General features: G+C 42.1%; 1 protein-coding gene across 7 annotated transcripts in view; it reads left to right on the top strand.

Moving 5' to 3' along the window:
• Positions 1-23,819, top strand: part of GRIA1 (glutamate ionotropic receptor AMPA type subunit 1) — a 119,047-nt gene that overhangs the window by 79,561 nt on the left and 15,667 nt on the right. For all 7 annotated transcript variants that reach the window (XR_003527680.1, XM_027643787.1, XM_027643785.1 and 4 more), the window contains 5 exons: positions 747-857; positions 1,836-2,042; positions 3,188-3,558; positions 19,501-19,699; positions 20,205-20,452. Coding sequence is in view for 6 of the 7 variants with exons in the window: in XM_027643787.1 (XP_027499588.1) it covers positions 747-857; positions 1,836-2,042; positions 3,188-3,558; positions 19,501-19,699; positions 20,205-20,452 (1,136 nt within the window). In the remaining variant the exon portion in view is untranslated. The remainder of the gene's footprint in view (positions 1-746; positions 858-1,835; positions 2,043-3,187; positions 3,559-19,500; positions 19,700-20,204; positions 20,453-23,819) is intronic.

Genomic DNA, 23,819 nt, shown 5'->3' with positions numbered 1-23,819 from the left:
GCAGAGCTCAGGCAGCTTCATACTTACATGAGGTAATGGAAAACCTCTTATAAAATCAAGCCCTCAAAATGGATAACCTTAACCATGATCTTCCTAGTGATATTCCGTGGCACTCTGCTTTACCTGCAAGCAGTGATAGATCAGCCCAAATCCCTGATTATTATTAAGCACAACTTAACATGAGAGTTCTTCCCATTACAACTGTTCAGTTTATTTATAACCCCAAACTTTTTGAAATTGGCCCAGGCCTGGGGCTTTTTTTTTTGACTTGATTTTTTTGTCCTATTGTCTCAAGATGTCCTAAGAGCTAGCACTATTTCCATGAAGGCTTTCAGCTGCAGGATAATGTTTCATCACCCTGTAGCACCTGCACGTGCAGCAGGCAAGTTCACTGTTAGAACAATTTTCAGAAGTCACACAGAGAAAGTGCGAACTGTCGATTTAGGGATGAGGCATGGAATGGCAATAATCACCAGTACAGTGTGCTAAAGGTAATGTATACAAACACTGTGCTACTGTAGCATATCATGCACATTATTTTCAGGCTGGAGGCCTGAAATGGGGAAATTTCCCAGTGGGGAAAAATTTATTTCTCGGTCCCCCTGGAAAAGACATCAAGAATCAGAAAAGGAGATCTCTTGTTGTGTGTGAACATACAGAGAGAGATGATCCTACTTGGATGACCCTGTTACTGTATCTTGGTTAATATTACAAAGGGATCTCAATCCTGGTTTTGTGTTGGGCAGATTGGTTATTGGAATGAAGATGAGAAGTTGGTTCCAACAGCCGTAGATACTCAAAGCGGCAATGAGTCCACAAGCCTCCAGAACAGGACTTACATAGTCACGACTATCCTAGTAAGTGCTGTGACTTCTATCCCAGCTCTCCCTCTATCTCATCTCTCTGATGTGCAGACTCCCTCTTCCCAGTCGTGCACCCTCCCTTGTACTGTATCGTTTTTATAATAGCAATAATAATAATAATAATAATAATAATAATAATAATAATAATAGCACTTACTGTTTCCTGCTGGCTCCATAAAGGTATCTGAAAATTGCTGTGGCTAATTAAATAGGCGTTAAAGAGCTCTCATGCTTAAGTGTAGAAAATACAAAAGATTATGACAAGATAGCAGTGGCATCAACATAGGTAAATTAGGAACATCATACCTGTGCTTTGTATTTAGTCCACAGAATGGGGGCTGCAGAGTTTTGGGAAGGATAAGCTGTATTGTGCAGAGAGGCTGAGTCATTGCTTTAAAAACAAATCTCCACTATAATCATGAAGGAATAATAGGTACCCCATAATGTATGGTATCATCTATTGTGTCATATACGCTTACCCCGCAGAACCAAGAAATGTTACTAATTTGTTTGTTTATTGTTTACTGTAAGCCTGCAGAGAAGACACAATACCCAATTGAGTTAAACATCTTAAGGGCCTCTCCTGTCCAGCAGATTTGATTCTGGCTGTGCCCACACAGGCAGACATGCCTTTAAAAATTCACAGCTCAGATGCACTAAATACCCTTTGCAGAACTGCACTGAAAGGTTTGTTGCCCAAATTCCCTCAACTACTCCTCTCCTCTCAGGTCCATCACCACAGGAGCTGCACACAAATGCTGCATGAATAAACAGAATATGCCACAGTACAGAACCACACTTTGTACCTTCTAGAATAAGCCCACTGTGTGTTGACTGTGTTCTTTGGTGCAGGAACTCAAAGCTGGGGCTTTTAGAGGGGACCAGAACCTGCACATTGGGCTCTAGTCAGAGCCCATGATGTGCGCCTCTAGAATGTGGAGTGTGGCTCAATATTGGTCTTCTCTGTGCCAGGAAGACCCATATGTGATGCTCAAGAAGAATGCCAACCAGTTTGAAGGCAATGAGAGGTACGAAGGCTACTGTGTGGAGCTCGCTGCCGAGATTGCCAAGCATGTTGGCTACCACTACCGGCTGGAGATTGTCCGGGATGGGAAGTATGGAGCCCGAGACCCTGACACCAAAACATGGAATGGCATGGTGGGAGAACTTGTTTATGGGGTGAGTTTCCAACCTCATCATTTGTCTTTTGCTCTTAGTACTGGAGAACACATCCAAACCCTAGAGTTTAGAAGGAGCCCTGCCTTTCATCAGCCTGAGCTCTCCGGAGGACTGCAGCTCTGATAATGCAAATAATCAGCCCAAGTAAAACATTTTAATTTAGGGAGAGACAGCACATTTTGTGCCTATGGAAATGTCAAAACGTTTCCTTTCAACAGTTCCAAGATTCTTTTTCTTTACATTTTTAGAAGAACAAGTATTGAAAGGTCAAACTTTCCCATGGGTAGAATCTCCAAATTCTACTCTATTTTATATTTGCATGATAATGGCAGAATGAACGAAGAAAAAGATTTCAAACACTCAGCATGTGAGTGGTGAATGGTAGGACTAGATTACTTTCTGTCTAGCCACTCATTTCCATCATGTCACATAAATACCTGCACCCTACACTTCTAAACCTGGTTTGGTCTGGTAGATCACAATCTCTAGTGTTTAGGTCATCCCTCAGAGGGGTCTAATTTTCCCTTTCCCTTCAAGGGAAAGCATGTAGGGAGCATCAGTGCCCAAGTCTCTGTGACACTGTGTTGGAGCAGGGGTGATCTGTCTCCTGCTGGTAGCTCCACTGTGTATGCCACCAGCCATTTCAATGCGCTTCCCTCTCCATTTCCAAGATGGATTGCAAAATAAGTGGACAGTGCACATCAGTGTTGCTGAAACATTTTTCCTCTTTTCCTGCATCAGTTATGCAATCAAAAAGCAGCTTCTGATGGAAGTAAACATTCTGACATCCTTTATCAGGAGATTGGCCTTTCCTTACTTCTTTTGATGTCTGGATGATAAAGCTCTTTTAGGGAAAATCATCTGCATCAGACTGTGACATCAGCGGATAAGTCAGATACGAAGAGTTAGATGGCTGCAAAAAGAAAACATTGTGATTTCAGAACAGATCTGGTAATCAATAGTGATAGAATGGAAGCAAGCCACCAATATTATGGGCTTTCCCTTTTTAACTTTTCTCTTGCAATTTGTTTTGTCTGATTTCTTCTGAGATAGCAGGGTTAAACAGAGATTAAAGGAATATAAGCTGGAGTTAGTAGATATGTTTTATCCCAAGTTTGCAAATCTCTTTTCTGTCTCCTTCCCAGAGGGCGGACGTGGCTGTGGCACCATTAACCATCACGCTGGTTCGAGAAGAAGTTATAGACTTTTCCAAACCGTTCATGAGCTTAGGCATCTCTATAATGATAAAAAAACCTCAAAAGTCCAAACCAGGAGTTTTTTCATTTCTGGATCCTTTGGCTTATGAGATATGGATGTGCATTGTTTTTGCCTACATTGGAGTGAGTGTTGTCCTCTTCCTGGTGAGTCGCTTCAGCCCCTACGAGTGGCACACCGAGGAATTCGAGGAAGGACGGGACCAACCGGCCAATGACCAGACGAATGAGTTTGGGATATTCAACAGTCTCTGGTTCTCCCTAGGAGCTTTCATGCAGCAAGGATGTGATATTTCTCCAAGGTGGGTTGCCTTCCCCACTGAACTTTCTTCCAGTTCATGTGGTCTAATCTTTCTGTTTCTTTGGGGCTGAAGAGGTTCCTCTTTGACCTTCCTTCATGAACCATAGTGTAGTTTCGTGAATCAGTTACAAACTCAGAAAGGATCCAAGGGTCTCACAGCTGTGAACTTGGGACCTCAAAACTGAGACCATAAAAATACCATTTAAATTTGTCTTGGGGAGTTCTTTAGAGCGAATTTACAGAAATGAAAACAAAATTTTCTAAAACCACCCAACTGAAAATAAATTTTGTCTGTCATTTATTTTGTTGAATAGAAATAGAAATAAGATAATTTTAACATTATAGGGAAGATAAAAAATTCTAGCAAAGTAAGGAGAAATAATATAGTAAGTGCCCAGTGAAGAGTTATATGGTCTGTCCTAAACACTATGGAGCACACTGAGTGGCTTTAATTGTCATTTGCCTTTAGAAAGGTTAGAGAAGGACTGAGTTTCATTCTGGTTCCCATTTCAGTTAATAGTTCTGCTGCCTGAAAGTTCAGTAAGACCCTAAGCCCAAAGAGTTCCTAAAGGAACTTTTTACTGAATGACTCTTGTGATTACTTTTACATAATTTTTCCTTCCTTTTTGGGGCTTTGTCTCCCTCCTCTTCAAAGGAAGTTTCATCAGAAATACACGTCTTCTGGGTGAAGACAGTAGGCAGAGGTTGATTTCTAGCACGATGGGGTGGCATCAAATTTCAGGGGTTGAGAGGGAGGCACAGCTCCAACAACAAGTGGAGGTAACCCTGCACAGCTCAGCGTGGGATGGTGGGGAAGATCGGGCACCACCTTGTTGGTAGTCAGATGTAACGGATGCCAGTTTGTCCAAATATTAACAAGCTTGGGATATCAGACAAATAACAGCCTGCAGGCCACTTTGAGGAAGGTTTTATCATCTTATCATTGATTAGTAAGAGTTCAGGCAGAGCACTCAGAAAGTCTTCCCATCAGAGGGAATTCCAACTTTGTTGCTGTCTTGTAATACAGCCCCCGTGCCTTAGGATGAGCTTATTGTGATTTTCATTCTCATTGTTGTTCTTGTCACTGTTATTATTTAGGAAAGAGAATGTCTTCCTTTGGGGGCATTTCAATAGGTGGTTTCTAATCCAAGGAGGAGTGTGAAGAGGTGAAAAGCTGAGACTTCGAGGAATAGCAAATTTGGTAACATCTTTAATAAAAAGTGTCAGGGAAAGTTCAGTGGGTTTGATTCAAATAACAAGATTTGCTCTAGCTAAATAACATGCTTTGAATCACCATTTCAAAGTGTTGTTTTATTTTGCTTTGAAATGGGAAATGAGAGTGATTCTGTCATTGTTATTTTAATGTTGTTGATTTAATCATCCTGATAATGAAAATTACAATTTCATTGAAAGCAATATTTTCCCGTGGAACACGAGAGCACTTTCTGACTGCAATCATTTGCATGAAGAGAAAATTTTAAAAATTAAATATGGGAATTATTATAACTCCCTGTACTCCAAGTACAGCTCCTTGGCATGGTTGTGAGTGGAGAGGGACATTTCTGTGAAATGTGAAAGGAAGGAGGAAGCAGAAGAGTGAGAATTTCCGTAGGATGTTGTTGTACAGAAAGGCTCCGAGCGCGCTCCGTATTTCACATGTATTTTTCACATGAACCCAGTGCAGGATTTCTGTGACACATCACTTAGAAATGAACACTTGGTAGAACAACATTGTGGGCAGGTGGGGATCTGCTCTATTCTAATATATTTCCTATATAGTTGCTTCTAAACTTATCACTGCAATCTCTCAGCATCTCCCCAGTAATGTATTAACCAACATAAATAGCTTCTGTTATACATCTGTTCCGTCATTCTCTCCCCAGCAGAAGGGAGCAAGTGCAGGGGTGTATTTTGTTTTTGTGGAGATTTTGGGTTGTTTATTTCAGTTTTGTTCTGGAAAGGAGCAGGGGAAATTTGTCTGGAGGTTTGTTTTTTTTCCAGAGCATGCTTGTTTTAAGTGCATATGCCACTATGTATTTATCATTAAAAAAAAAGTAAGATCAAAACCGCAGACACATCACTCAGCACAGCGGGTGGTGAGGTTTGCAGCAACAACTTACTCTTGTAAATGTGAGTTCCTCAGTCTCAGACCAGTCCCCAGGGAACTTCAGTCCCCCACAGAGACAAAAATCTGCTTTTGAAGGAAAGTGTTGTCCTTTTTTAAGGACAGTCTTACGAGGCAGAACTTTAAACAGGCTTTTAAGTATGCTGGTCACAACCTACCAAGGACTTTAAAGACACACTGTGAATCTGATGATCTGTGGATGGCCAGGGCAGCGTATCTGTGGGTTACCTGCTCATAGCTTCTTTGCATGAGGTCAACTGGTGTCCTTGAAGCTCTGAAGCTTTCATGTGTAAGCATAGAGTGGTAGAGTGTGACAAAGGCCGGGCAGTAACCAATCATGGAGAGTCCCAGCTGGAGCTGGTGGCAGTCTGTGTTGTGCCTTTGAATGCTGCAACTTGAGCATGAGCAAGGAATCCATCCTCCCTGAGCAATAAATGGAATTATTCAGTTGTAGGTATGTAGCTCCAACCTAAGGAGGCCATGAGCTCTTGGACATTTCCCACTGGAGTGTGTGGTCCACCTTCTGCACCATCACTGACCAGTGGCCCCACTGGATGTGGTACAGTCCCATGGATTAATTTGCCCTTGTTGAGGTGAGATAGTCCCTGTTGATGCCCGTAAAGCTTTCAATGGGCTGACAAAGAGCAGAAAGGGGGAGAAGCAGCAGCTGGAGCTGTGTGTAGTTCTGTGCACATAGTAACGGGCAGGAATCAGTGAAGTCTGAAACGGGCCATAAACCATTAGGCTTTTCAAAGTGCCACCTTAGCTTCAGAAAACAGTCATGAAATTGCAAAAGCACTCATTAAACGTGAAATACAGACCCAGGAAGGAGCTTCTCAGAGCAGGCATCAGAGGTAATAAATAACCCACAGCCAATAGCAAGAGCCTGCAGAAAAAGAAATGTGAAGTAAATATGACTCACATTGTACCATTTTTCAGAACTGTAATTTGATAAATTGTTTTCAGAGCTTAAAATAACTGCAGTGTTTAGCAGCTGTGGAGAGTGAGACCTTGCTATCATCCAGCACGTTGCTGCCATTCCTCAGTTAGGATGGACCCGAGGCCTTTGAGAAGGAGACTGAGGGGATGTTTGGGCTTCCCAGCCTCCTCTGCAGCAAAACAAGGAATCTGAATTTTTCATCTGCTCCATCATTTTCTGCAAAATAAATTATTTGATTGTTGTGAAATGGATGAAATAGCAGGGAGCAAAACAGATATTTTTCTTGTCAGCTTCCTATCTTGATCTTCGTTTTTTGTTATCTCTGAATGTGTATCTTCATATGGTTTGGGCCCAAAAGAGACTTCTTGTATATTGGAGGCTATTAAATTTAATCCAGTTACTCTTCCTGTGACTCCGAAAACTTATGTTAGACTAAAATAAAACATATTTGGTTAAAATAGATCTTCCAGAAGGACAGTTATTCTTCATTTGAAGACACCATGAGATAGAATAGACACAGTTTCTCTCAGCTGAGTTGACTATAGTTGTGTTGTCCTGTCTTGAGTTTGAGAGGAAGATAAATATCACACAGCATCATACAGTAAATGCAGGCATCCTTTGTGCCCTGCCAGAGTAAAATTAAATAAAGATCTCAAAAAATTAGCCCAGTGTCTTGGGGGGGGTCTCTTTATACTGTATTGTAGAAACAAAACACATGTACTTCAAATTCAGATCAAAATATACTGTGAGTAGAAGGAAAATGTATACTCATATCATGACAAAACAGGGCATCATCTCAAAATACTTGGACAACACAGCTTGAAATCACTCATTATTTGACTGAGAACAGAGCTGGAGATGCCCTGGCCATCCAGGGAAGTGAAATGGTTGGTGAAGCTTTCCTCACAGCCTGTGTCTGGGAGAGAGCCAGGCTTGATAGGAGATATTTTGAGAGCATCAGGAGGGATGCAGGAGCAGAAAGAGACTCTGTGCTTCTCTGTGCTGCTCTGTGCATCGGGGACCCTGAGATCTGCTCAGTTGGTTAGAGAACAGTGCTTATAACACCAAGGCTGCGAGCTTGATCCCTGTATGGGCCACTCACTAAGAGCTGGACTCAATGATCCTTGTGGGTCCCTTCCAACTCAGGGTATTCTGTGAAATCTGTGAGGTGTCTTGTATTGCACTGCATTGTATTATTGTACCACAGCTGGGAAGTGTTTGGGTCATCACTCCAGTGTGCCCTGAGCACTGTGCTGTTTAATGTGTGCAAGGAGACATGGCACAAGATCTGATCCACCCTTCCACTGGCTTGGGATGAGGAGTTAACCAGGTCTTAACCTGCCTGCAGAGCCCAGACCTGGAGGCTGTGCAGGGTGCAGTGGCACGTGCCGAGCAGTGACCCCTGGCTGGTGTGTGCTGTGTGGGGAGGTTTGTTTGCAGAGATGATAAATGAATGCACTCAGAGGCAGGAAGGAGAGAGATAAATGCTGGCTGCTCTCCAGTCATTAGATACCATCTATTATTTATGGGCATCTTGTGGACATTGTTATTTGTATTTTGTGACATGGAAACGGTGCTCTGGCTGATCTATACTGCGTGCAGCCAGGCTTTGTGTTCACTGCACTCCTTTGCAGGCTTTCTGCTGCACTCAGTCATAGAGATTTGTCTGTGGAAGAGCAAATATGGTATTTATTATGTACCTGTAATTAATGCTGAGCGTTTTCTTCTGCTATTTTTCCTGTTTATTTACATTTCTTTTTAGATCAATTGAAAAGAAGTCACAGGAGACTTCAGCCATAGAACTGGTGGAAATAACAGTAAAATTGCTCCACGAATTGTTGAGGTTTATTTTCCTAAACGAGTCTCTACAGATTTTGAAAGACAGCAGCACTTTTAAATTTCATCTGGATGTTCGTAGTACTGAAACATTCTATCCAGTTTTAGGCAAGATATAAATCAGAAATTGGTTAGGAAAAAAACCTTTTTTTTTAGTGAGAGATTCGATTTGGATTTTTTTCAAGGGAATTATTTCTGTCCTATCCTTTGTAAACTTACATTTGCAGGGTACTTACTTATTTTGCTAAAAATTTAGAATTAGAGAAATTAGAACCAGCTGCATTTAGCAATCACAAAGATTTTAATTCCTTCCTGAAATGAAGGCTGAGCCTTGGTGTTTATTTGATGACTCTTCTTGATTTCAGTGTCTTCTCTGACACTCGAAGCATCTGCCTTGGAAATGGCCTCAAATTGCACGAGGGGAGGTTCAGATTAGGTTTGAGGAAAAATTTCTTCATTGAAACAGTGGTCAGGCATTGGAACAGGCTGCCCAGGAAAATGGTGGAATCACCATCCCTGGAAGTGTTCAAAGTGTATGAGAATGTGGCTCTTGGGACATGGTTTAATGGTGAACTTGGCAGTGCTGGGTTAATGATTGGACTTGATAATCTTAGAGGGCTTTTCCAGACTTAATGATTCTATGGGGACAAAGCTTAAGTTAATTTTTTTTTTTTACCAGTTTACTTGAACTGGTGAGCTGAGTTTTGAGAATAAAAGTAAAAAATCAGGATTTCAATTTCTAGAAAAGTCTTCTCTCTTTTTAGAAGTGTATCAAGTGATATTGCAATTATCTCTACCTGGTAGAGTTAATTATGTCCAGAGAGAGGAAATTCAGGTCACAGGGTAACAGCAGCACTTGTAAATCACCAGGAACTGATGACCATACTTACTTCTGAAACACTCTTAACCAGGGTAAGTGACTCACCAGAGGAGCAGCTTGACAAATTGCACAATATCTAACTAAACAGTCCCCTTTGGAGTCTGCGCACTTCCATGGCAACCAGAATGTGGCAGCCAGGGGAAAATGGAAATTCTTTTAAAATAGTCATTCTTGCTATCCTCTTTTTTCATTTGGGAAAATGCTGAAGGATATGGAGGACTCAGAAGAAGGAAATAATCAACCGAGAGAGTATTGTTGGGAAAATGCAATTTCATCTGTAAAGGAAAAATTAGTCTTTTGAATTTCCACACTCTTCCATCTGAAAATGTCTAAATGCTGCAGAGGTAATGAATGTTTCCTCCACTGATCTGCAAGATACTTCCTCAGGATGGTTTCCCTATCAGGCATATCTAGTCACTCTCCCACAGCTCTGACTTCAGGCCTTTAGCATTGAGGTTGCTGGGGGGCAGCAAGAAATTTGCTGAAACTCCCTCCCTTGAGTGACAGATTCACTAATCGTTCCACCAGCTGTGTTTAAAATAAATCATCAAACCCTTCATCCAAAAACAGATATATTAAGCTAAAAATATTTTTGCAATTTCTTTCTTCAGGACTAAATAAAGGTTTCTCACATTTTTTCATTGAAAACGAAGTTAAAAATAGCAGGGGGAAAAGTGCTTTGCCCATTTTTTTAGTCTCTTAGGGCATCTGAAAGAGGGTAGATTTGGATTAGTTATTAGGAAGAAACTCTTTACTTTGAGGGTGGTGGGGCACTGACACGGGTTGCCCATAGAAGTTGCAGCTGCCCCATCCCTGGAAGTGTCTAAGGCCATGTTGGATGGCACTTGGAGCAACCTGGAATAGTGGAAGGTATCCATGCCAATCCCTTCCACCCCAAACCATTCTGACTCTGTGATCTCTGACATGGAAATGGCATGTGCTGCCTGTGTTTCTAGTGCTGGGCACTGGCTCAGGATCATGAGTAACTCCAAGATTTATAGGGGTGCCTGTGAGACATATCCTTCTCCCCAACTCCACCAGGAGACCCTGTGAGGCTGCAGGGGCTCCCTGTTACACTGTTCTCTGACTTGCTGATTTTCAGTCAGTAAGAGAAGCACACCTTCTCTTTTCATTTTCCTTCCTCTTGACAACAAGTTGTTCCTGAGCAATTGGCTCAGCTGGGGTCTGCAGTCAGGACTGTGCATGGTTGTCTCTCCAATGGCTGGGTCGATTGCCAAGTGTTTTTGTCAAAGAATAAGGATTGTGAGGAGCTGAATGACCTCCACCTCCCTGCAGTGGTGTCCTCTGCTACGCCACCTGTCACACATTGCTTCAGTGTTTGCACTCCAGAAAAATTTTGTAGCTAAGATGGGAAGCCCTGAGCATGTTTTCACAGGGAAGCCCCACTTAAATAACTCTTCCATATGCTGTACAACACTTTTATCAGCACTGAGATATCATGTGCACCCTCACTGGATACACAGTCGAATGAGCTTTGAGCTCCTCAATTCAGATTGTTCTGGCTCACAACACAGAAAGCATCCACAGCTGCTCTTTGCTGGTTTCATCCCCACATCTGGCCCAAACCTCATGGCCTTCCACTGGGAGGCTCAGAGTTCTTCCTTTATTCCACTGGAGTTTGGGATTTATTGTACTTTGCTTTTGTCCCAGATTTCATCCCAACTACTTGTCCTGATAACTGGGAAAGCCTCATACCTACTTTTCATGAAAAGTTCAGGAATGCATTTGTACACCAAGCAATGTCCATTTCAACACCCCAAAATGGTGAGCAGGTGAAGACAAACTTATTGAAACAGGAAAGAGGTGCTACGTCATCCATTGTGAAAGGGTTGGTGGAGCCGAGTAAATGGGAAAAGCAAAACGTGGGTCGTGTTAAGAAATCAGGCCAAAAGCCTTGTATGCTTGGATGGGGTCTGGATTTGGAGAGAGCAGAGCATGGTGTCACCTCTGAAGTCCTCCATGCTGGTGTCTTGGTCTTCCTTCCATTTTCACATGGATCAAAGGAGCCAAGTAGCAACCAGAGGCCACCTGATTCTTATCCCCAAATGGCAGAGAAGGACACACAGCTCATGTACACAGCCCTGTATTTAAGCAGCAGCACACTTTATGGCATTCAATCTATCTAATGAAATCATGCAGTAATTCTGATTAGTGCCTACCCAGAAGAGTTGCTGCTTACCCTTAGATCCAAAGGCTAAGCAGCAATAATCCAATCATGGTAATCATAACTTACTACTTTGATCTTCAGATAAAAGAGTCTATAGAAGTGCAAAAGTGTTACATCACCGTTATTTGGACAACTTCAAAGCATGTTATATACACTAATGAATTCTCCCAACACAGTCTGATGAGAAGTAATAGGAGGCAAATGTGTGAACAGAGGAGTAGAAAGGAAGAAGATGACTCCTCATATGGTGAAAGGGAAAAGCAGTGAAAATAAATACTTGTCTATAGGTGTGAGGCATAATGAAGAGTCCACAAGGGTCCAGCTGCAGGAGTCAAGTGCATGGGATGCGCTTCCATAGGAGGAATTTTCTGTACATTTCTTGAAGCTCTCAATAAGAAACATGATCTCAGGCTGTGGAGAGGAAAACAGAGGAAGGGGCAGCTTTTCATCTCAGCAGTACTTCTGAAACCTTAAAAAAAGAATTAAAAAATCATCAAATGGATCTCAGCAGGTGAAATAGGGACAGCAGAAGCATTGAGCATGTTTTTCCTTCACAGTTTGGGAGTTTTAATGTTAAAATACGGGCACACCTGTGCACCTGAAAACATTGTCTGGGGAGAGCAGATTCATTCCTCACCACTTCTACAAGGGATGCAGTATGCCCTTGTACAATAAAAGAAAGGCTCAAAAGTGAAACTAGACAAAATCCAACTTGTACAGTCTTGGTGAGGGATCACATTTTAAATTAGAAATGAGAGAGAAAATGAAGGGAATATTTGAAATATTGCTCAGAGTGAAAATCCTCCAGTGCAAAAAATACTCTCCCCCCAGAAGAAGGCCTTTCTCTCATCAGATTAGGAAATCTGACAAAAACAGACCAAAAAAAAAAAAATAGAGCAAAATGAACCAAGGCAATGCACCCTGGAAGAGGAAGTCTGAACTAGGTTATTGTAGCATTGCCCAGAAGTCTCAGAAATGGAGCTCTAAATCATGAGCACATGTAGATGGCTAAAGAGGATCTTGGAAAAATTAAGAACTTGTAGCATAATAATCCAAAACATATTAAATCTTTGGGAAAACGAAAAAAAAAAGCTTTTTCATTAAGCAGACTTTGAAGAACAGGCTGTGGGAGAGCACATGGAATCCTGCAATTCAGCAAAGGACATTAGCCCTATAGACCGTTGTTTAAAAAGAAGAAGGATGAGTGCTGTTAAATTTGGGGCCACCTGAGGCTGAGGAAGTTCCTGAGTAATGAATCTCCTGGGGCTCTCCAGCAACTGTTTCTGACAAATTTTTATGCTTGTCACCTTGTGAGTTTTTTCTCAGCAAAGCGAATAAATGTCACCAGAGTGAGAAAAATATGTGAAGAGCCTTTTTTACAGTGAAATTTTTGCTCAAAGGCATGACAAGAGCCAGGGTTTTTTTTTCCTTGTAGTGAAAGCTGGCAAAACTGCAGGAGAGAGCGATGACTTTACCTTTCTCCAGAGCTGCCAAGCAGCCCAAAGTGACCATGTGTTTCTCAGCAAACCACTGTCTAAACACTCATCTCTTAAACTATCCTGTTCACAACACAGAGAGGCACACTGTACCTGTATTTAATAGGATGACAGTGTATTTCTTCTTTTTTCTTAGGGTTCCACCTCATCCCTCTATTCTAGCCCTATTTTTGCAATGTTTTTAGCAGCCCTCTGGAAGAGTTGAGTGTATTATCCTGCAGTTTGAGGAACAAACATCTCATTTCAGCAGCTGGGGATGCTGTGCAGGGATGGCAGGCCTCTCAATGAAGGACTTACCTCAGTCCTGCAGTTCTGGTTTTTATGGGTTTTATACCATGGGTGGTCCATTGGTCATGGTGAAGTTGAAGGGGGCTTTCTGCCCATGTCAGTCCATGTTTGCTTGGCATTTACTGCTTCCAACACCACACTAGCTGAGCAGGAGGGTTGTGTTGGTTGTGTATCCACAGGCTTCATTTTTTGTCAGTTGAGGACCACGGGAGGGCACAACCTGCAAAGTGCTTTTGAGTACATACATCACCCCCTGCATAGCTGGGCCCATTTGATGCTGCCTCTGCCTGCTGGTATTGAGTGTCTCAGGAAGGGGAATTGGGCAAAGAAGCAGATCAGAGGTAAATTCCACCTGGTGGCCAATGTTTCAGGCCACCTATCCAGGAGAAGCTCATAAATGTGATTCATCCTCTTCTCCCACAGCTGGGAACTGAATTAGTGAGATGAAGTAAGCTACCCTGGATCCCATAAAGTAGCAGGGTTTCACAGGGAACAAAAAAAAACCCAGCTCTTGGATGCTAGGCCTCTGATTAGGACGTTAGGTACCTCTCGCCTGTCAAAATGCTAAGTGAATGCCTTGAAAACAGCACGTAGCTGCTCCATGCAGTCATGCTTATACTTAGCACTGCAGCAATCCAAGCTCCAATGACTGGAGAACCACAAGTGGCATGATGCATTTCTGACTAAGCAGGAAAACTCATTTTAGAATGAGGTTTTGCCCACTAAAGGGAAACTGAAGGAAAAAAAAAAAGTGCCAACATATTCTGCAAAAGAAGAGATGAAACAGTAGGAGAGGGAGCATATACTGCTGTCCAAGGCCATTAGCTCGTGCAGAAAGAAACAGTAAATAAACTATGACTTATAATTAAAGCCTCACAGATACACATCCTCCTGTTGAATGTGGGAGATTCTGCATATTTGAGCCAGCACGTTCAATTGTTGCAGTATTTACATACTGAGCAACCCCAAGGCCCCTTCTTAAAAGGACTTCTGCTGAGATTCTGGGTTCCATATTCCTCCTTCTAGCATGTTGAACTGGCAGGGTTTGTCTGAAATTACGAGAAAGAGCAGATCTCCAGCCCTTATAAAAAAGTTACGAATTTTTAATTTATTTTTTAACTCTTTTTTTTTTTTTTTTTTTAATGCAAGAATTAGAGAAAGAAAAGCAGGACAGAAACAACATGGGACTCCCAGTACCTCTGCACCCTCAACTTCCTTACCCTGTCTCACTAGTTAATGTTACCCACAGGGAGGCAAAATATGTAGCTGTAAGCTCTGTAGAAAAGTGAGGAGAGATGAAGAAGGAATTTGTACCACTGGGAGAGATAAATGAGAGTGTCACTAGAAAACATTCTTAAATCTGTGTTTGTAAGGGCTTTCCTAACACTTTATGTTAAAGCCCAGTACTGCAGCTGGGATTCCAGACTCTTGTATCAGGAGGTGGGGTTCAATGTAAGTAAAAGCAAACTAATATGGCAAGAAAATTAATAATACAGCATGGACAGAGAAACATGGGTTATAATCATTTCAATTTTGTGACAAACAGTTGTTATTCAAAACTATCTCTGGCATAGCAGAGCATAAGAGGATAAGAGGGTTGCAGTTTGTGTGTGATGGACACACCCAGAGCTGTTCCCAGCTCCACAACTCCACGCTGAGTTTCTTCCTCTGTCTGTGACTATTCACAGACTTTTTGACCAAACCCGGGTTTCATGTCAGGGTTGCAGAGAAAGTGATGAGTACAATTATGTCAGATGGTCTGTGACACAGAGAAAAATCAAAGCTTTTTGCATTGACAAAATCTAATGTTGAAAATTTGTTTAAAATAAGAGCAAAACTGGAGCAAAATGTTTGCAACTAATCCACTACTGAGTCAGACTTCAGATAAAACCACAAAATTGTCTAGATCGGTATCAAATTCACCGAGTAATGTTGGAGATCAGAGGCTCTGTGTGGGTAGAAGACCAAAAGTGGATTTGACCCACAATCAGTAGCACAAGCATAGAAGAGCTTTTCTTTCAACAGTTTTGCATAAATTCATTCAGTGACAAATATGTCAGTTGACTAAGTGAGCCTTTATTAGACTTGAATTTAACAGCAAATCTGGGAAATCCTCCCAGAGCAACTATGGCTTTAGAATCCCAGATTTGCACTTCTAATTAAAACACTGTCAGTTTAGGTGTAATTCTCCCTAAGAAATGGATTTGGGGAGGGGGAAGGGAGAAGTGGGAGAGAACTGAGATGGTGCTTGAGCAGTTTTTTGATGAGGTTTACTTCATGTATTTTCTGATGATCTTGCTAATGTTTTTGCAAAAATGTATTGTGCTCTTCTAATAAGATGGCAAAGCAGAGGCAAATTCCTGTCAGCTTTTCCTACCTTTCATGAAGGATAAGATCAAAGAGAAAAGTGTTTGATCAAGGATTGCATTTTGTTTTAAGAAATTAGATTATTGTTGCGTGATTTTCTTTTTCTGTGAAGAATCCGTCAATGCTAAGGCTGAAACATTAAAACATATCTCTTCATGGGAGATATGGGAACTCACAATTATTTTCTGTTTTCTGCTGGCAAAATGCAGGTGGTTTTGCAAGGAAAGGTTTTTAAAAAGTCATCTAAGTAAGAAAATCAAAATTATAATTTTCAGCTTGGTCATCTGCAGTTTTTTCATTAGGTAGATATAAAATAGCAAATTTCAGAATTATCTTTTGAATTATACATGTGGTAGGTAAGGATTTAATGTATTATAAAAGCTAAAAGAATATTATTTGTAATGAGAAAGAAGAAACAAAATTATTTACCATTTAGCCTTTCAGAAATTAAACTTTAAGTAACAGAAAAAGGCAAAGCTTGGACAGACCCAAACCAACCATTTTTGGAGTGCTAATTTTAGAGGACATTTAGGACTGTTATCTTTACTTTCCAATTGAGAATATTAAGGTTTTGTTTACAATTTCAGAGTTTTTCAGGGTGTTGAAATCCTGGTTCTCAGCCATCTTTAGTTTTAGGTAGATTGTGTACTGTGGATAATGAGGACACCATATTTACTACTTACTTCTGCAAGGGTACTGTTTGAAAGGAGCATCCTGTTCTTGCCAGTGTTCTGTGAGGGGCAGGCAGGATCCCAGGTCAGGAAGAAGAGTGCAGATATGTCTGTGATTTTATACAGCACAGGCAGGGATAGAAGAAGAAACCAAGATATCTTCAGGTTGTGTAGGAAGGAGTCTAGGTGCAGAAGGAAAAACACAGGTTGAAAAATGTGCAGTCCTAGTCTTTCTAGATATTTTGTCCATTTCTGCATCCCAGAATTAGCCATTCATTAAAACCTCTTTCACTCTTATCCTTGCTTATTTTAGCCCGATTTTTTTTTTTAGATCCTGCTATTTGCAAGTACTGTGATAATGAATGTGAATAAATAGACAGATCCAAATATCTGAACCTTAGCATATCTTGAAAGTACTAACCAGTGTGCTCCATCTCACCTTAGCTCTGCAGAGGACTGAGTTACTAACTCGTTACAGAGAGCTGATTGCTTTCAGGTTACGCTTGAACAGGTATAGGGACACGTAAATTCATGCAAGAGAATTTAAACTCCATACTGCTCATTAGCAAAGAGAAAATAACTTGAGCTAGATCTCAAGCTGCAGAACATTTTTTAGTCAAGGGGAAGGTCATTTTCTGTTATCTAACTCCAGAGTGAGATTTTCAAAACCTCACAGTGACTTACAAGTATGAGGTCTACCTACTCCTCTGTGACTGATCTTACTAGAGCATAAACACAGAATAATTCTAAGTCCCACTGTTTTTTGACCAGGCTTTTAGCTCCCTAGTATTGAAGTCACTTCTAGAAACAGGACATTATCTCCTAAATTACAGAGGCACTTTTGCAAATGTTTCCCATGATGGAGGCACTGCTGTTGTCCTGCTTGGTCTACAGAAGTAGCTGAGTAAGATGGTAATGGACATTGTCTTTCCAAGCACTTGCCGTGGTAAGGAGTAACAGGCATTGGCTCAGAGTCTAAACAGACAATATGATTAGCCAGAGGAATCCAGCTTATTCTGTTTAACCTGTGTTCACTGCTCTTGAGCAGTGGGGGTGTCACATGGGATCACATCTACTTGTGTGATGTTTATCACGACTGTTACTACATCCTTTATTGTACTAGTCTGTCCTCACAGAGCCTTCACCTCCGGCCAGCTCTCCCTTGTGTTAAATGCTGCACAACCACGGAGCCGAAGGAGCGTGTCCCATAGAGCCCATATGCTGAGTGTTTGCTGTGTGTTTACAGCAGTTTTGATTCGCAGCTTCTAGCTCCAAGTCGATCCAGCAACGAGGGCAAACACTGCCCACTAGCAGTGTCTGCAACAAAACATCCTGCACACGAAGCCCCAGCCATGCTGTCAGACCTAGCAAGCTGCTGATCTTTCCTTTCCTCCAGAGCCTATGAGAGTGAACACTCACTCCCCTTCTCACAGCATCTCATGCCATGAGGAGGAATGACCAGCACCAGCAGCAGACACAGCCCAGATGATGCATCCTTGTCCCACCTCTTTCCAAGGAGAAAGAAACTGCAGTCCCCACTCCCTCTTTCCTCAGTCCTCCCTGTTACGTACCAGTCTCAATACCCCATAGTTACTTTTCCATGCTGTAAATGCCAGGTGCAGAGCTGGGAAGCATAAGCCATCTGCAGCTGATGGCAGGCAGCACCTGTGGGATTAGCTGGTAATGAATATCACCAAGATATTGAGGGTCTAGAGGCAGAAATTCGGCTGACTGGTGCTGAAGGGATTGAAACAAGTCACAGAAATATCCCAGCTCCATCAGGAAGGAAAGGCTGTATAATTTGCAGCTGGAGATGAATGTGATTATTTGCCATGTAAATGGATTTTGCCAGCTCAGTGGCCTTCATCAGCAGAGATTGTTGTATTTGACATTATCTGGTTACTTTTGTTTAATGCCTCTGTGCCTTTCCTGAGTGCTTCCTTCCCTGAGCACACATCATTCAGACTAATTTTTTCCTCTTCCTCATCAATCTGAAGATGTGTGAGTTGCATCCATAGCTGCCTCCCTCCCCAGTCCCTCTCCAAATATGAAACAAAAGGTAAAGTCTTTTGTGATGACAGTTCTGCAGGCTGAATATTCTCTGCAGATGGGAGGCATGATGGTCACATTTATTTCACCTGACTTCAGCCCTTAGCTGGACTGGGATATCTCTGTTACCATCTGATAAACCATATTTCTGTGGCATGACTCAGATCAGCAGAAAGGCAATATTGAGACATGATCCCCCATGGAGAAATAAATGGTGTTTCTCACAGGCAGGTCCTCTTTAGTCAGGCTGTCTGGCTTTAGCAAACAGCACTGTGTGTTCCATTCTGTCTGGGATAGCGGTCTGCATTTAGAGAAGGAGTATATAAATAATTTAGGCAGCATGCATGAATACTACACATCATTCTAAGATTATCTTCCACTCTTAAAACTATTTGAAAAGATTCTATTTTAAATCAATGCCTCCTTGACTTATTTGCCTCTACAGCTGTTGAATGGTTACAGTCAACTGGCTATTTGATTGCAGCCAATGCAAAATACCTAGATTTTAAAGCATTATTATGAACATCTTGTCTAACCATCTGCTGAATACAAAACAGAGAATGTCAGTAGGCAAATTATTCATTAAGACTGTAAGTCCTCTCTGAGCTTCAATATGTCTTACAGAAAAATGCAGAGGTTGTTTTTTTAAACTTCAGCTGATGGAGGAGCTGACAGAGTGATCACAGCTGGGCTGTGTGTCTGCTCTGGTACTTCTTCCTGTCAGGAGCCCATTCTACAACACAAACCTTGTCAGAGCTGCTGTGGATGGGCAATGCCCTGCCCAGCTAAACTTTCTCATAGTTGTATCCACGTCTCATTTATTGATATTATTATATAGCCTGAAAGGAATTGAAAATCAAAGCAAATTCAGTCAGTTTATTGCTGAGGTTTTTTTTTTCCACTGTGCACTTTTTATCCCTGCTCTAATTACATTGATGCCTTGAAAAGTAAATTAAGAACTGAGACAGAACTTTGGCTTCCCTGGAAGTGTCTGGAGAACGTGACTTTGGGTAAATGGCCAGGTAAATGATGGGCCTGCAAGAGCAAGCTGCTGCTTTTGGACTTTCACCCTCCTCCTGTTTGACTCTCCCCTTTGTGCCCAGGTCTCTCTCCGGCCGCATAGTTGGTGGTGTCTGGTGGTTCTTCACCTTGATCATCATATCCTCCTACACAGCTAACCTGGCTGCCTTCCTCACCGTGGAGAGGATGGTTTCTCCCATTGAGAGTGCAGAGGACTTGGCCAAGCAGACAGAAATTGCCTATGGGACCCTGGAAGCTGGCTCCACTAAGGAATTTTTTAGGGTAAAAAGGAAACTTTAATGCAAACATTTTTCTTAACCTCTTGTTTGACGAGTCCTCCAGGCCTGTCCTCTCTCATCCTCAGCTCAGGTCTGCTTTTTTTCTCTTGCTTCCCCTCATCATGATATGACCTGCCAGAAGATTGGCAGTGACTCCAGTACACACGATATTCTGTAATTGTGAACACAAATATGGAATATCTGTGTGTTTCCCCATGTTACCAAGGAGCACCTATGAGCAACTCCCAAAGAAACTGTCTCCTGATTTCCAGCTTGGCTTGCCCTTGGTTTGATCCACAAAATCTCTCCGTACACAAATATGTGGCAGAAATGAGGGATTGGTCTGGGCCTGGTGCAGAAGTGGCAGGAGGTTCATTAGCATCCTGTCACCCTTTTTGTCTTCCTTGGCCCGTCTGATATGTGGATGTGTGTTCAGTCCAAGCTGGAAATGCCAGGGGGCACCCAAACCTCTGTTAACACTTGTGTTGGGTTTGTGCTGTCCTACGCAGCGATCCAAAATAGCAGTGTTTGAGAAGATGTGGACATACATGAAGTCAGCCGAGCCCTCCGTTTTTGTGAGGACGACGGAAGAGGGGATGATCCGGGTGAGGAAGTCCAAAGGGAAGTATGCATACCTCTTGGAGTCCACCATGAATGAGTACATCGAGCAGCGGAAGCCCTGCGACACCATGAAGGTGGGAGGTAACTTGGACTCCAAAGGCTATGGTATTGCAACGCCAAAGGGGTCTGCACTGAGGTAAGTAGCTTGGATTTGCTTCCTTTTGCCAAACCAGCCAGCAAATCAATGTATGCACACAGTTCAATCTCCATTGCCATGCTAATCACGAAAGCTTGAGCAAGGAGGTGGGGGAGGAGGAGGAAGAGGGGTGTGAAAACTCAGTGTGATGTGCAGAAGAATAGTGCCCGCCTCCCACTGAGCAGCAATGGGAGCATTTAATTCTTCAAGCCCTGCATTTGGAAACTGGATCCTGGCTGATCCACTTGCTATGAATGTGTCTGCTGTATGAGGTGATGGCAGGGGGCTGCTGTGGTGTAACCATTGGTTTCACAGAGCATTATCTGGAAGGGACACTCATCCTGTGCCATGTGAACTGCACACCTTTGCAGAGTAAGGGATTACCCTGGCTTGGATCCATGCTTGCAGAGGGAGTTCTCATGGGGAAAGCATTTTGGTGTTTCCTTAAATGAAATGCTGTTTGGAAGAAGTGGGAGGCCCGTTTTGAAAAGCCCTGCAGAGGGTGAGCATTTTCATTCACTGAGTCAATTCAGATCCTGGCAAGCGCCAAATTTATGGCAAGTCCAAAGGGGCACAAATACTGCATTTCTGAGCCCAGACCTGCAGCTGCCACGTGCCTTTGCCTGCTTACCTGTGAAATATCTTCAGAGAGCTTCCTTTAAAAAGAAAAATCCCTAAAAAGCACAGGCCTGAGTTAGTAGCAGAGCTTGGGCACTGCACACAGCCATGGTGCTGCACATGAGCTGCCCCCCTGCAAAGTGCATCATGAAAACCGACCTGCTCAGAGCATGATTATTATAGTCCACAAACTGGGATGGTGATCCATGTCAGAAGTGTGGTTCCTTTTGGCAGCAGCCATGCAAGTTCCTCACGTTACAATCATGAGGAATGTGAGTTGTAAGGATTACGTAAATTCTCAGGAACTATAGCTTTAAGTAATCAGAATGATGTTCCAACTGATTTAGTTATTTATTGAGCTATTTATTAATGAAAACATGTTGACCAGAAGCATATGTGTGACTTTACACTTGTTTGCTAACATAACCCAATGCAGAGGCATGTAATCCATGATCTCTGTATTACTAGGAACCAGACGAACATTTGCTGAACGATTTGTCTGGTCACACAGCTCCCAAGCCAAAGCCAGCTCAGAGAATCAAAGATGTATCAGCTGGTAGTGGAGGAGGCCCAAGGATTTTGATTCCTACATTTCTTAAGTCAGCTCACATTATATTCAACACTTCCCAAATCAGTAGTATCTTTAGAGAAGCTGATGTGACCACCTCCAGGTGACAACCAGCACCACCAGTGCAGATGGTCCAGAAGGCAGTTCTTGCATCCAATGTGGTTCAGGCTCTGAAATGACTCAGTGTTCTCCAAATGAAGGTGGACATATTCTCACAGCTTTGAGATGCTTCCTATTGCGTACCCTACACTGTTTGTTTTCAGTCTTGCAAATATGGAAATTAGGATACAGGGCTGATTCTATTTATTTATTTATTTGTTTAAAAATCAATCTTGTATCCTAATTTTGATATAAAAACAAACAAACAGGAACATCCTACCTGTCTTGTAATTTTTGGCATGTGAAGGAGCCATTTATGGTTCTTGTAAGAAAAATAAACCACGAGAAAGAAAATTGCATCAAACATTTTATTTTTGCACCTCCAAACATCCCTCTGCTAGGCATGATTCCAAAAATTCCTAACCTTTCTTTCTGTTTCCTCTTTTTCATTCCGGCTGCATGTAGAACAAATTTCTTATGGGCCTAATGGCAAAGGAAGAATGCTTGATTTTCCATCCGATGGTGTTTCTTTGGAACAGTTCTTGTCCGTTTTTGTCCCATTATGTTTGTTTTGTTCCCGTTGTTGTAATTGTTTTAATATTAGTAGTTCCCTAAGGTCATCATATGGTGTCTGTTTCCCCCTTGGGGTCGTGCAGTGTGAGAGGTTGCCCTGACCAAGGAGACATTTCTGAGGTGTCTGTGCAACACAATCAGCCTGTCTCTTAGTCTCCATCTTCACTCACTTCCATCCACGGAGTAAAAGCTCTGAGTCAGGTTTGGAGGAGGTTTGTGACCCAGGCCTATCTTAGATCAGGTGTGTTTTAGAAGCTGGGCATTGTAGCTAGCTAGACCAGTTTTCCTGCATTTAGGATAGCTGGTTAGGAAAGGATCCTGGAGAGATGCTACATGAGTATTCAGCCTATGCTTTCTTGCTTCTACATGGGAGCACAATGCCAAGATTTTGCCACAGAGAAATGAGAAAAAGGTTCAAAATCCAGAAATAATTCTACATGAGGTAGCAGGTGCAAACCTCCCTCTTGGGACCTCAGTTTGGTCTCGGACTGCTAAAATAACTTACTCCTTCCTCCTAGGTGAATCTGGCTTTGAGTATCTTTTGACCTCCAGATGTTAAAAGTTAGTTGCATCTACACCCTTCTCTGAGAAGGGCTGTGATGAGAGGGCAGAAATTGCACCTTTCAACACCAGGGAGTTCAAGATGTGATCCTGTCTGACGTGAGATTGTCATGGGGAAAAGCCAAATTATCCAAAACAGGGGAAAGAAAACACAATAAATTCCATGTGACTCCGGACTCAAGAAATAGAGAGGTTTTTGAGATGGAGATCTATGAGGGCAAGTTCTTCAGAACAGCCACATTGAAATTAAAGTTCCATAAAATAGAAGTCAGCTTTCCTGGGGTCTGTGAATAAACACAAAATGTTCCCTGTTAAAAACCCACTCTCTTTCAGGACCCCAGACCTCTCAGTTCTTCATTCATATACACTCAAGATGAAGTACAGCTTGCTCTGTGTACTCACCAGGAGCTAAAGGGAGAGACAATTAACTGAATTGAAGCTTCCTAGGAAAGAAAACACATAATATTCAACACATGGCCCCAAAAATCATATGGCTGATAATGTGCACAGGGAAACTGCAATGCATATATTTTGTTAACACCTTGTACCCACATAGAAGCTGCAATGTACTTTGGTTCATTAGTTAACTAATTTTTCACAGATGGCTCAGGCATCAGAGTGCTAAGTAACCTATATTCTGTTTTAGAAGACAGAATAATTATGATTTACTTAGTATCAAATTCTTTCTGGATCTACACTCACATATTTCCATTGGCTTTAAATGCAACCAAAGTCAGGCTCTGAGCACAATACTGTTAGAGTAAAAAAGCAAAAATATTGAGCCATCTTCAAATCTACACCTTCGCCTTCTCTTGGACTGGTAGCAAGTTTGACTGCATCTGGATTTTGCTTTTTGAAGGCTAGATTCTGCCTGAAGGAGGCTCCCAGTCCTTGTGAAGGCTTCAGTGCTCGGATGGAATCCCAACAGGCAGAGCCATCGCGGGCACA

This window comes from Corapipo altera, unplaced genomic scaffold (genome assembly GCF_003945725.1).
Source record: "Corapipo altera isolate COAL_440 unplaced genomic scaffold, ASM394572v1 75, whole genome shotgun sequence".
NCBI classification, from domain to species: Eukaryota; Metazoa; Chordata; class Aves; order Passeriformes; family Pipridae; genus Corapipo; species Corapipo altera.
The sequence above is the reverse complement of the archived record's forward strand: the minus strand, read 5'-3'. Positions and strand labels throughout refer to the sequence as shown.